The following is a 13,648-nucleotide window of genomic DNA, read 5'->3' on the forward strand; positions in this document are numbered from 1 at the left end:
TTTAAAGGTCTTCATCTCGCCGATATAAATCCTGTTTGCCTAAACTATATCAAGACTAGTAATATTCACTGCCTGTTCAGGGCTCAGCAACCAGCTGTGACAATAGACAGAGGAATCCAACAACTCCAGACAATTTTTCATAAATATCACTATGGTGGCTGCTTTTAGCATACAGCTAACGGTAATTCCTCAGACTGCTGTCATTTATCTTCCAAAGGAAGTGCTACGGGTAAAAGATGAAGAAGCTAATTGAACACAGATATAGTGCATTTGGAAAGAAGGCATTACTTAACATTGATGGAATAAGTAAAAATGGGAAAGATGTAAAGGAAAATTAAATAGAAGATACTCCGACCAGTACAATTAAACAAACATGTTCTGGACATGACTTAGATAATCGTAATAAACAGTGACCAACAACAATGAGATTCTGATCTTCCCTTTCTCACATGGTCAGGGATCGAATGTAGACTGCAAGTAAAAGCTATATGGAGCTATACATCTAAAATCAGGATTTACCAATCTCTACAGAAATAAATTTAAAGGGGGAAGGGGAAGGGACATTGATACAGCTCCTGCTACAAACTAAAGTTTCAAGGGATGAAGGGTAAATAAACAAAACCAGTCTTACCACTACATAATTCATCCATTCATCTCACTTGAACTCAAAAGAAGGGATAGGCGTGCTCGGCGTGTCAAAGCTCTCCAGAATCTCTGTCTTGCCTCCACCAGCACCACCACTCGTTGTCCCCGACTCCTGCTTCTTGCCGCCACCGAATAACCCTCCGAACCATGAAGGAGAGGACGACTCGGTCGGAGTCTCAAGAGACGTCGGAACCGTATTTGGCAACTGACCGATCGGAAATCCAGGGGCACCGGCCATATTGGGAAAGGAGTCTTCCATCGGGGGTAAATTCTGAGGAGCACTAAGAACCTTGTTGAGCATGATCCCAGCTCCTTCAATCAAAGCGAGTAATACCCCACCAAACAGAGCCGACCTCGACGCCGCACCTAACCCTTGACGCATCTGGAGGAAACCACCGGTGGCGGCTCCGGCGATGATGGAGTTCCAGGGATCTTCCTTCTGGCGGACGTAGACCATGGTGCAGTCGAAGGCGGAGAAAAGACCACCCCATACGGCGAAGCTGCCACCGACACGAGGAGCGTTCATGCGCACTGCCTGAGAGCCACCGATCAAGCGCTCACCCTTGGGGGAGTTGTAGATACCTTTTAAGAAGTGGAAGGCTGAACCACCGACGGCACCCATGCCGAAGGCACCGCCGATGTCATCCAGGATTCGATCCGGACAGGGCTCACGTGAGGTCTCTGGAGTTCCCATGAGATCAGAGAATAAAGTGGCTTTGGGTGTGGTTCTCTTCTATAAATCGATAATATGAGATTCTGAGACGGCTATACGGCACCGGAGAGAGGGGGTGGAGGAGTTCGGGGAAGGTGATTCCGATTCCCAATTCGAATTATCAGATGCGGAAGCCCTATAAGCTTTATTAATTACTAGGGTTGCTGCCGAATAACTAACTATGTGCTTTCTAGTAGGTTACCGAAAATCTCATAATCCCAATCAGAGTCACAACTCCGAGTTGCGGAGTTATTTTAGGGGAAGAATATCTCTCATAGTCACGATCAGGTTCGACTTGGGTTGGGCCTCCTGGACTGAGTTATAAAGGGACCTACGGTTGGGTTGGGGTTTAAAAAATCCCAACTCGGATCGGTCTGGTCCGACAAGGTTGCACCCTTGGCCCTTGGGCCATACATTTTCTGCTTGCCGCTCCCAACTCAAAATATCAGTTTGAGTCTGAGGCTGCCTCATCCTGCAACGCATCGCGCGTATATGGGGATAATTTTTTGTCTAATTCCTCAATTTAGTCGTGAAATCGAGGTACTGTACATGAATATTTTGTCTTAGATTTTGTTTCTAATATTCTATGCCCATTATGAATTGTAATTTCGCCAAGAGTCGTGGTCTTCCCAGGGTTTTTAGGGTTTCATCCCGATCCCAATGCTCTCAACACTTTCAGAGCATGAAAACTCAATTGCTCTCAAATGGGTTTTACCCAATACGTCTGGAAAGCCTCAATGGAGTTCAATTCAGGAGCCTATCTGGTTTATGCTGTCAACTCACCAACGGAACCCTCCCAGCGCTGAAACCCATTAATTTCTCCACTGGTTCTCATCTGAGCACCTCTCGATTCAGTAGAAGAGTAAAGCCCAGAAATTTCTCAGTTGGGTTTCACCTTAGAAACGCCTTACAAAGTGCTCGTCTAATTGGAACCAGAAATCACTCGAATTGGTCTCATCAGAAAGTCATGGAGGGTAGTAGTGAAGCAGGAAACAAGAAAACCTTACCTTGGATAGCAGCTTACAATAATAAGGGGGCGAAAAGGTTGGAAAAACTGCCGAATGGGAAGACTAGTCGCTCTTCCTGGGAGGAATCAGCAAATACATTCTTAAAGAAAAACGAGGGAGAGACTGTTACGGGGTATGGAGAAGGTGAGAGCAGAATGGTGGACATGATGGAAAGTCGTAGAAGTAGAAGTAGTCCTTTGGAAATTGATGAAAGTGTAGAAACAGAAGAAAATGATGCTGAGATTGATAACGATCCGAGGTGGAATAAGATTAGAAGTAGGTACAGAAAAATTACCGATATCGAATCTGGGTCTGGGCTGGACAATCCTGATTTGCGAAGGTGGAATAAACAGGAGAATTGGGGTAGAAAGACGTGGAGGGAGGCTACAGAATCAACTATACCAAAGATGGTCGGTGAAGCAGTTTACGGCGTCGGTCCAGTTTTAGCAGCCTTGTCGGCAGGAACAAGAGAGTTTTATACTCTTTATGTCCAAGAAGGTTTGGATTTGAGTAGCAATAATAGGAAGAAGAAAGACAAGAAGGGGTTTGAGAAAGTTCTGAAAATAGCTGAAAGAATAGGATTGACAAAAACACAATCGTCAAAGCATGACCTCAATATGATTGTGGATAATCGTCCCCATCAGGGTTTGGTATTAGATGCTTCACCATTGGAGATGGTAAGCATACGGGAACTCGATCCTGTTTCAATGGAGGAAGATAAGATTCCTCTCTGGGTTGCTTTAGATGAAATTATGGACCCTCAGAATCTAGGGGCCATCATTCGTTCTGCATATTTCTTTGGAGCTGAAGGGGTGGTGTTGTGTGCGAAAAATTCGGCTCCATTGAGTGGTGTTGTGAGCAAAGCTAGTGCAGGTTCCCTTGAACTGATGGAGATGAGATGTTGCAAGAATATGATGCAGTTTTTGACATCATCTGCAGAGAATGGATGGAGGATCCTAGGCGGTTCTGTTTCTTCAAAAGCTGTTCCTTTGGATGAGGTTTTGCCTGGAGCACCGACTGTACTTGTGTTGGGCAGTGAAGGCACTGGGTTGAGGCCTTTAGTTGAGCGATCTTGTACTCAGTTGATAAGAATTCCAGGAAACATTCACACCGTCTCTGCAGGGAGAATTCAAGCTGAGACTGAGATGATGGACCGTGGATGCTCTGGTGAAGAATTTCAATCCTTCTTGGCTGTTGAAAGCTTGAATGTTAGTGTTGCAGCTGGTGTGCTTCTTCATCATTTGGCTGGAAACAACATCAACAACCATAATTCTCACTGAGGTGATAGGCAAACCTAAGCACTTAGTGCAAATGCATCAAATGATTTTCCACATGATTATTTGACTTCTTGCATGGATTTGTTACAGCCTATAATCAGTGTAGAATTCTTGACTGAGCTCGGAGGTGTACTTGTTGTTGCTTTGAGTTAACCCAATAGTTTGGACTCATTCGACAACTCATAAGGTTATTGGTACCTATCAGATGGTAGCTTATGTATGAAATTTCATTTGAAAGAGAAGTGGGTTCTAGCTTATTCACCAGTTGGACTTTAGTTTGCCTGTGTCCCACATGCTTCATAACTCACTGTGAGAGCCTTATAATTCTAGCCACTTTATGTTTCTGAAACCGGTCAACAACTAATTTATTTGGCAAATAAAGTGCTACTCTGACTTCCATTCTCTGCATGTTGCTTCTCGACTGCAAATGCTGTATTAGCTCTCGTTCCATTTCTGTTTCCGGTTTCCTGTTATCTGCCTCAAAAGTTGAGCTCAATTGTTGTGCTTTTCAACAGTAGGGGATGCGCAGCTTGTAATCAGATTATGCTCATTATGTTTGAGCTACATTATGCTTTGATACCCTTCTATCTGTTATTGGAGTTATATTAAATCATTGCTGTAGTGTGAATCAGGTCCTACTTATGTCAAGCTACTTGGTAATGTAGTCCTTTGGTAGGAGACCAACTAGGAGCCAAACAACTAGGATCTGTTATGAACAGGTGAATCAGCTAGGTCAAAAATAGGTTTTTGGTGAAATTAGGGTTAGGGTTTGATGTATGGGTTTATGTCAAGTTGAGGTAGGGGAGTCTATCAGTGAAGGTCATGAGATGTTTTGATGGTTGGAAGCGTGTAAACTTGAATTAAAAGCAATATATGTTTACGGTTTCGGTTTTTGGAAAAGAGGAAAATAATGGAATCTAGGGTTTTGGCTGGTCAAAAGTTGACCAGCTTTGGATCGAGTGTCTAGGGGAGGGAGAGGGATGTTCGGTCCTAGTATGGGGCTGAATGGATGGATGGTTAGGTCTGTGGGGAATTTAGGGTATGGGAAACTTGAAAATAACAATGGGGAAAACTAGGGTTGGGGTTGTAGAGAATTAGGGGAAGAAGGATGGGGATGCTTCCAACTTACTTGTAGTTGCAGAATTGACCTGGCAGCATCTTGTTTGCTGGAAAAACTTGTTTAAAAATTGAATCTTGAACACAAAACTTGAAAAGAGCTTTAATAGAACCACCTTGGCTTCACATCGCAAGGTGTCGATTGGATCAAACACCAAACCCACCGGCTTTGATCAGACACAAAGCAAATCTTCAAAGAAGAAGCAAAGTTGCATAGCAGCAATAGTAGATTTTCAAAATTTAGAGGTAATATCCTATATAATGGCCAAAAGGCCTGTAAACAAGAGGTTTTAAAATTAGTAGATCGAAGACGGAGTATTTGATGTGTAATTTTAGTCACACTATGATGGATACTGGCACGGTGCAAATTGAGGAAAGAGAGATACCGAAAAGTGACTTTAGATATTTGGGGTCAATCATAAATAAAGAAGGTGACGTAGAAGATGATGTCTCAGAGAGAATTAAAGTGGGATGGATGAAACGGAGAGGTGCGTCCGAAGTGCTGTGTGATCAACGTATTCCTTTAAAGCTTAAAGGAAAGTTCTTTAGGACTGTTGTTCGATCGGCTATGATGCATGGAGCAGAATGTTGGGCAATTAAGAAGTGTCATATCGAAAAGCTTTGTGTGGCAGACATGCAGATGTTAAGATGGATGTATGAAAAAACAAGGATAGATATAGTAAGGAATGACCGTATTAAAGCTGACTTGGGAGTTGCTCCGATCAATTACAAGCTCTGAGAGAGTCGTTTAAGGTGGTTTGGTCATGTTCAACGGAGGCCTAGGGACGCTCTAGTAAGGAGGAGTAATATAATTCCAATTGAAGGAGCTAAAAGAGCGAGGGGCAGACCTAAAATGACCATAGGAGAAGTTGTGAGAAAGGACATGCATAGTTTGGATCTCATGCCATGTATGACCTCGGATAGAGCATATTGGAGGGCAAGGATCCATGTAGCAGACCCTATTTAGTTGAAATTCTCTTGACTTGCTAGGTTGTGCCTCTTCCCTCTTTTACTTTTCCTTTATTTCCATTGTTCTTTTTTTTTTTTTCACTTCTCATCTCATTTCCCATTCCTCACTTTCGCTTTCCAGTTTCTACCTTCTTTTGTTTGATTGGATCCATGTAGCCGACCCCAATAAGTTGGGATAAGGCTGAGCTTGTTGTTGTTGTTGTTATAATGGCCAAAAGGCCTGCTGTCCTAATCAGCCTAGAAATGTAAATACTCCTTGCCGGCCAACTCTAACATCACCTTCCCTTTCTAATTTGTGGGAGGTGTGGACCCAAAGAAAAACAAAATTACATTAAATAAAAAAAGGGTGACTTAAGTCACTTAAATTGAACCACTAGGTCAAACCAGTTTTGGACTGGTTCAATTTAAAACACTAAAACATGGAAATAAACCAAGTATAGAAACTAATCCCGTATGCAACCTATTTACCCCTACTTTAGGTCCATAAAAGTGACCTATTACATTGAAAACTCATGGGACCAAAGGCCCAACATGTATATAAACCAACCCTAGACTTATTCCTAAGGAAAGATGCCCAGTCTGATGATAAATCCGCATCACTTGGACTACTGAACATCATACACAATCTGTCCTTGCAGCTTGATAGGGTTCCATAGTGCTTCCTAATTTGCACATGGTCTTGCCAATCTGCTGCTTTTTTTTTCCCTTCTCCTTATGCTTTCTTTGAACTTCAAAGTAGAATAACTAGATTCTCCAAGCATTGCTGTCAGAGAAGAAGACGAAGGAGGGGGGGGGGGGGAGGAGGGGGGAGGTGATTACAATCTTGAAAGCCTACTACATCCTGATGGGATGACATCCCCATTAGCTGGTAAGGTCGTTAAAAAAAACTATTTGCTGCAGTAAGCCGGCAATTGGAAGCCATATGTGGTCAAACCATTATTTTTTTTTTTTTTCTATACTGTTAGGTTTGTGCACTTTGCCTGTGGCAGTCTCCTTGTTTAAAATGCAAACTAGCAAAATTCAGGTGCCTTTAGAAAACACATTACTAGATGTATACATAAGAACTATGAAATCTTGATAAAAAAATGTTTCTGTGCTGTACGAATATCAGGTCCACTGCAAGAAACAAATTTGCCAAGTCCTGATAAGTTTAGACAACATTCTTACATTTAATATTGGTGCATTATACCATATAAAGTATTAGACAACACATTTATTATTTCTAGAAAGGCTGTTTTTCTTTTGACAAGCAATGTCCTGACACCTGATTAGTTTGAAATGTATGCAAGACAACATAATTTTGACCTCTCTATGGCATTATCTTTAAAGCTAATCATTTTCAGCAGGAACTTGAAAAGGTAAAGCAATTATGAACTCCATTCAAGGTTTCACGCTCGAAGAGTAGTTTTTATGTGAATTGCCAATTGCTTAACAAGATGCACTGGGAAAAAAAATATTGATCAACAATGCAGTACAAAAACTCAAGGAAAAATTTTATTGGTTATTCAAATTTCTTCTTCTAAGAAAAATTGCCAGATATAATAGAAAAAGAGAAAAAAGGTCAATGTGTTCTTTGGCTTTTGTAACATTTAATCCATGCTAGTAACTCCTTTCTTTGGTATATGTTCTGATTATGGCAGGCATTGCTGGATAAACTTTGATGCCCTAGGCCATCATTAAACATATTAATCAGCACTCCACACCCCCTCCCCCCCCCCCCCACCCACCCCCCCCCAAAAAAAAAAAAAATGAAAGAAGGAAGGAAGCCTAACAAAGAAAAATCTTCTCCTCAGACATAAGACTATAAATTAGAACGTAATAGCAGTCTAGACTATACTCCAAATAGTTGCAATTTTTAGTAAACTGCCATTCTGAGTGTGAATTCACCGGCAATTTGATTAATGGGATGGTTTTTAATTTAGATCAAATATATAGAGGAACAATGAATCTATGTGAAAAGAAACAGGATCTTGTGGCTGCTATTTGAGCTACTATCGCAGTGCCCTCCACCCTGGTTCCGTCAAGCTCCAAAAATGGTGGCGGACCTTATCCTACCAAATAGGACTTGGAATATATCTCTGCTTCAGGAGTTGTAGCCCCCACATGTTGCTGATAAAATTACATCCATTCCTCCATCACATTCTGTTGACAGAGATAAAATGGTCCCTCACATCCTCTGGCCTTTTCTCTGTGGCATCTGCTTATTGGATCATATTGCCTCCAAGCCCCTCTCCCACTGCAACTACAATATCTTCTTCATAATGGCTACAGCTGTGCCATGGTCAATATCTTTCAAAACAGCACCTGTTTTTGTGGAAACTGGCTCATCAGGTATTACCACATCTGTTACTCTTATTCAGCTTGTGGATTCCCAGTACAAACATTATGTCCTCTGTGTTAATGGTGAAGCTACCTTGGAGCATATTTTCATGCCATGCCCATATGCAGTGATTGTTTATGGATTATAGCCATTTTTCTCTCCTCTCAATTTTAATCGCCTCTATCAGATGAGCACTTTAATTTTCGCTCAACTATAAGGCATGCCCACTTAATTTCAATCTTTGAAAACTTTCATCTTATGGCTCTATGGTTGAATTTCATCTCAACATTTTATGGCAAATTTGTAATCCCAAATCATCTTCACCATCAGTCCATTAAATTGGGACAATCAGCATTGAGTACAAACACTTTATTGTTTCAAACCACTGTACATGTTGCATGGAAAAGGCCACCAAAACATTTTTGTGGGAAGCTAATTCTGATGGTTCTGCACTTGGAAATCCAGGGCCAGTGGAAATTTTAGTAGTAAAAGACCACAATGGCAGGTCTGCACTAACTGCATACCCAAGGGTGAGAATACAAATGCACTGCAGGCTGCAGGGGAAGTGATGTTTTCAGAACTTAACCACAGCAATCAAAATTGAGGGTGGAGGGAGATTCAATATCTATTCTGCTTTTCTTACAAGATAAAAAAAAATGCACTTGCCTACCAGGATATATCCAACATATTTTAGCTGATACCCATTCTTTACATGGACCATTTTATCAGATTACAACACATGTATAGGGAAAGAACTCAGTGGTGGATTTGTTGGCAAATGAAGTGCCACTCTCCCCCTTTCTCACTGTGAATACCCTCTTCTCATCGCTATCCTTTCCTATTATATAATGTATTTGGGGACTGATACTACTCCTGTAGTTACTTTTCAGCAATTAAATTTGGTTTTCACCCATAAAAAAAGGAAAAAGAAGAGCAACAGGATGAGATCACCTCAGAGTAGGGGTGTCAAACGGTCGGTTTGGCTCGGTTTTGGTCTTGAAGAATCTGGTTTCGGTCTCGAAATGGTGAGACCAAAACCAAACCATTAAGAAATTTTGGTTTTCGATCTATTTTGGTTTATTTCGGGTTTTTAAGATCGGGTTAATGCCGGTTTAGATCGGTTTGCTTTTAGGTTTGAGTCACAATGAAATCTTAAATTCATAATTTGTAGTGAGGAAAGATTCGATAAAAACATTTCAATTCACCTTCCCAAGTAAAAACGAAGTATACAACCAAAAATAAGAAAATTGATTTGATATGTTCATGAGTTCATATTGTAATCCAAACAAAGGGGGAAGAATAGAAGATAATTAATATTCAAAGCAATGGATAAATAGAGTTTATAGCGAAATCATTGTTACAAATCATATAGTTATTTATCATTAATTGTAAGGAGAAGATAATTAAAATTGAAATCAATGAATAGTCACTGAGAAGATAATTAATATTGAAATCATAAAAAGAACCCTACTATCAAATCATTTTTTGATAAACAACTAATTTTGTCTAGTAAACAAGGAGATCAATGGAAGAAGCATGGTTACAAATCAATTTCCTTTTTTTCATAATTTTATGCTCATTGATTTGTAAAAATTCCCCTTACAACCAGAAAATTGCTCACTAATATTGAAATCAAAGGATAATCAATCCATCTATTCATAACCTTATACTCAATGTTTTTTTTTATCGGTTTCATTCGGTTCGGTTTTCGATTTGTTATCAATCGGTCCGGTGTAGTCTAGTTTTCAGCCAATCTTACAATATTCCAGTCCAAAACCAATCCAATAAGGATCGATTTAGTTCGATCCAGGTTTTTTCGATCGATTTTGGTCGGTCGTAACGGTTCGCGCTAGGTTTTGACACCCTTATCTTAGAGTAGTATTTCAATATAATGAGAATGATTGTCATCGATCCATTCAGTATAAAAGCTCAAAAGTGGGTTAGAAGGGAAATTGTTGGGCATTGGCTGGTAGAGAGAGAGAGAGAGAGAGCTTATGCAACATAATTGACTTGATACAGTGTGTGGGCTAAAGATTTTAAGTACCCAGAAAACTAATAACCTAACAGCTTGGATTGATCATGGATGCCTAGACTAGAGGGAGTGAGACCCCATTTGCAACTTCCAAGTTCTAAACCCTTTCGGATAGTGTTTTGAGCTTCTTCTAGCTCGGCAAGTTGGTCAGCCACTTTTTCTTCAATAAGAACGAAAAAAAAAAGAAAACATTAAAGCTGTGTTTGGTGTGCAACGTAGGTCGATTTTTCATTCTCGGATAATAAAAATAGTTATTTTTATCGCCTGAGAATACGAATTCCATCTAGAATGCATTCCAAGAATACATACCAAACACTGCCTAAGAAAAAAACGAGGACACAATGTCCAAACTATCAGTTTTGATTCCAGCAGATCTAGCTTGTATAGCTAATCTATGAGCTGGATAAATATAAGGCTCTAGCCTCATTAATGATACACGCATGTGTAAATAACTTCAGTACAGATCTTATATCCAACAAAAAAGTGAATACTTCTTATGGCCAATGATGTGTAACTTCAATTGCCCATGTTACCTGTTGCGGAGGAAAACCTCCGATGCCCGATTTGTCCACGGATGAGCCTGCAAAAATCGAGTGAGCACAAGAAAGCCGGTGTGGTTTTGGCCTAAGATTCTTCGACGCTTAAGTCAGGTCTCCAGTGCAACAGCATAACAGCTTAGTGAAAGTGAGATGAGCGTTTGAGCTCCATACCTGAGTATTTATAAGATGAGATGAGGCGGTTGGAAGAGTCCTTGCATGGTAAGAGTCCTCTATTGGTAGGGCTCTTCCACGCGGCGCGGAGTGGAGAGTTATTTTCGAAGCGGGACTCTTAATGAAGTAAGTGTCTTTATTGGAGTGTACCTTGGTATTGTGCCGGGATCGTGGCCCGATTAGCACCTCGTGATTCTCGGGTTGTGCTAACGCGGCTCCGCGATCCCCGATAAGTCGTGATTGTTGCTTCTGGAGAGGGCTCGGCCTCGGACGACTGTGTCCTAAGTGCTCGGCCTCGCGCTCGGCACAATTGGCGTGGGAGCTGCCCCCAGGAGTATGTGTGAGCTCAACCGAACTCAGGTCGTCCGGGTGTTCGGCCTAGGGCTGATCTGAGCGAGCTCGGCGGGCCTAATGCTCGACCGAGAAGCTCGGCCATGTTGGGGACGGGGTGACCGCCCTCTTTGTTGGTGACCGGTTTAACGCCGTGCACCGTGGGCTCGGCTCGGTCCTCGATCCTTCGCCGATCCATCCACATGTCACGCTCTGAGTGGATGGCGATTTTATGGCACATCATTACCAACTTCTAACAATCAGACCAAATGTCTAGTCTGTCGAAGGTTAAGGATTTTGCCTTTTGTAACGAAAATCCATATAAACAACAATAATATTTTTGTTGAAACAGATTACCGAAGTCCAACCAGCTTTTGTTTGTTTCCTTTAAGAAACTGCCATCACAAATATAATTAATGGATGGTCAGGGTTTATGTGGTGGGTCTGAATAAAGAGACAATAATCCCTCACAATCCATAAAAAAATAAAAAATTAACTGAGAAAAAACAAAGCCATGAATGGTGTTTGATCACAAATGGGATCTGGGTTGAAAACAACCAAATCAATAGATGAGTCATGAGGTCACAAAGAGTCCCACCCTGGAGGAATTAAGTTCGGAGTGAGAAAAAGAGAAGGTTTTCAAAAGAACATTCCATTGCCTATCTATAATATAAGTTCAGAAACATGCTGAAATATGGTATTCTGCTTACTAACAACACTAATTAATCCAGGATTCCACCGTCTTATCCATGGGTCTTTCCAAATATCTATTGGAACTCCAATTTTTTTTAGGTGGTCAATCACTTGATTTTTGCACCGTAGTAAGAGCCGAAAAGTTGGGTGATGTCTCGTCATGATTCGAAGAATCGGAATTAGATCATAGATTCCAAAAGCTGGGTGACGTCTCGTCATGGTTCAAGGAATCAGAATTAGATCATGGATTTCAATTGATACACATTGGATTTCAAGGGTTCTGTTTGAATCAACTTCCTCTGAATCTAAATCTGAATCGGAATCTAAATTAGAATAAACAATGCTGGCTTTCGCTAAGTAGTGGTATGTCTCCTCACCACAGCTACTGTGTTGTCCCAAATCCTAAACTTCCAATACTGTCATGGAAAGCATTTTGGACCTAATCACTATTTTTCCCCCTCTCAAATTTCCTGTCCAGCTACCAGTCTCAACCATTTACAAACACAAACATAGAGGGCAAAAAGAGAATTTTAGTCAATCTGAAATCCTCTTTTAAACTTAAACTAAAATGAAGAATGAGTTGGTATATGCCCAATGAAAAATTCCAAAGAGGAATTTTGTTTTTTAAGCAAAACTGTTGAGAGACTAGTAGTTGTAAGACAGGCATGAGCCATGTGCTCTCCCCCTCTCTCCATGCTCCATGACTGAAGCTTGAGACCCTTTGTTTATTTTACCAAATCTCAATGAAGATGTGAGTGAGAAAAAAAGCTTTTCAATAATTTTAATATTTAAAATTAGAAATTGGTGGGCCATGCACCCACACACAATCAGGGCGAGCCACATGGAAGAATTGGAAGGCCACATGGGTATCTTGCTTAGCTGTCACAACTTTATCTTTGGCTGCAAGCACCATGCAGGGCTGTTAAGCCAAAAGCAGCCAAACACCAGATATAGACTTGGGGCATGGTGGGGGTCCAAAGTCGAACCCAAGTCACTATAAAGACCTTCTTCTATCCTGGCCCAACTCACACCCCCAACTGCTCATTGACAACCTGGTCCCATGAAATTTTCTTCTGCCTCAATCACTTTCACAACTGTCTTTGCAAATCCCGCCTTTTTTTTTTTTTTGATAATAGCAAATCCCGCCTCACCTTTTGAATCAATACATTAATTTGAACAAAATATTTCTTAAAAAAGTTTGACTTATGGATAAGAAAGAATGTTTTAAAAACTAATTAGAGTATGGTGGGAGATAAGCTGACTTGTGATTTAAGCAATTTAAACACAAATGAGACTAAGGTATCTTGCGTCATTGAAACCATCAGGTTGTGGGTTCGAAACAATGAAACAACCTCTCCATGAAATGAGGGTAAGGTTGACCCTATAGTAGTAGGAGCCTCGTGCATTGGGACTTTTTTTTTTTTAGACTGTAGTCAATAAGAATTATCCTACTTCATACATGTAGGGGCAATCTTCTTCATGCTAAAGAGGGTAAAAATTGGGAATTGAAAAATCAGATCGAATCAACTGATTCGGGCTGATGCTTGTATGAAAACTATCTTAATGGATCTATACGCCGATTCCAAGGTTGTTTCAAACCAATTGCTATCCAAATCTTTTTTTGATGAGAGTGTAATCACACAAACCACACACCAATCTCAAAACGTTAACCAACTTTTAGGAGCATGGAATGACGGATATACACAATACATACCACACTCACACACTAGATGTGGGACTAAACCCACACACCCCTTCTTTTTTTGATGAAAGTGTAATCATACAAACCACACACCAATCCCAAAAGGTTAATCAACTTTTAGGACCGTGGAATTGC

General features: G+C 40.8%; 2 protein-coding genes and 1 long non-coding RNA gene across 3 annotated transcripts in view; 1 reads left to right on the forward strand and 2 right to left on the reverse strand.

Moving 5' to 3' along the window:
• LOC122654518 (mitochondrial import inner membrane translocase subunit TIM17-2-like) overlaps positions 1-1,405 on the reverse strand; it is a 24,897-nt gene extending 23,492 nt beyond the window's left edge. Inside the window, exon 1 of the mRNA XM_043848643.1 lies at positions 632-1,405. Coding sequence (XP_043704578.1) covers positions 656-1,339 — 684 coding nt within the window. The 5' untranslated portion in view covers positions 1,340-1,405 and the 3' untranslated portion in view covers positions 632-655. The remainder of the gene's footprint in view (positions 1-631) is intronic.
• The window catches only part of LOC122654520, a 21,344-nt gene extending 8,681 nt beyond the window's left edge, over positions 1-12,663 (reverse strand). Inside the window, exon 1 of the long non-coding RNA XR_006331923.1 lies at positions 12,653-12,663. This is a non-coding gene — a long non-coding RNA (uncharacterized LOC122654520). The remainder of the gene's footprint in view (positions 1-12,652) is intronic.
• On the forward strand, positions 1,827-3,898 carry LOC122654517. The gene is made up of 2 exons (XM_043848642.1): positions 1,827-1,920; positions 1,953-3,898. The coding sequence occupies exon 2, from the start codon at positions 1,953-1,955 to the stop codon at positions 3,642-3,644; it is 1,692 nt and encodes a 563-aa protein (XP_043704577.1). The 5' UTR covers positions 1,827-1,920; the 3' UTR covers positions 3,645-3,898.
• Positions 12,664-13,648: the final 985 nt, after the last annotated feature.

The sequence above is a fragment of the Telopea speciosissima genome, chromosome 3 (assembly GCF_018873765.1).
Source record: "Telopea speciosissima isolate NSW1024214 ecotype Mountain lineage chromosome 3, Tspe_v1, whole genome shotgun sequence".
Classification (NCBI taxonomy): domain Eukaryota; kingdom Viridiplantae; phylum Streptophyta; class Magnoliopsida; order Proteales; family Proteaceae; genus Telopea; species Telopea speciosissima.

Coding starts and splice junctions, on each gene's coding strand:
- LOC122654517 (XM_043848642.1), top strand. CDS start 1,953: ATGAATTGTAATTTCGCCAAGAGTCGTGGTCTTCCCAGGGTTTTTAGG.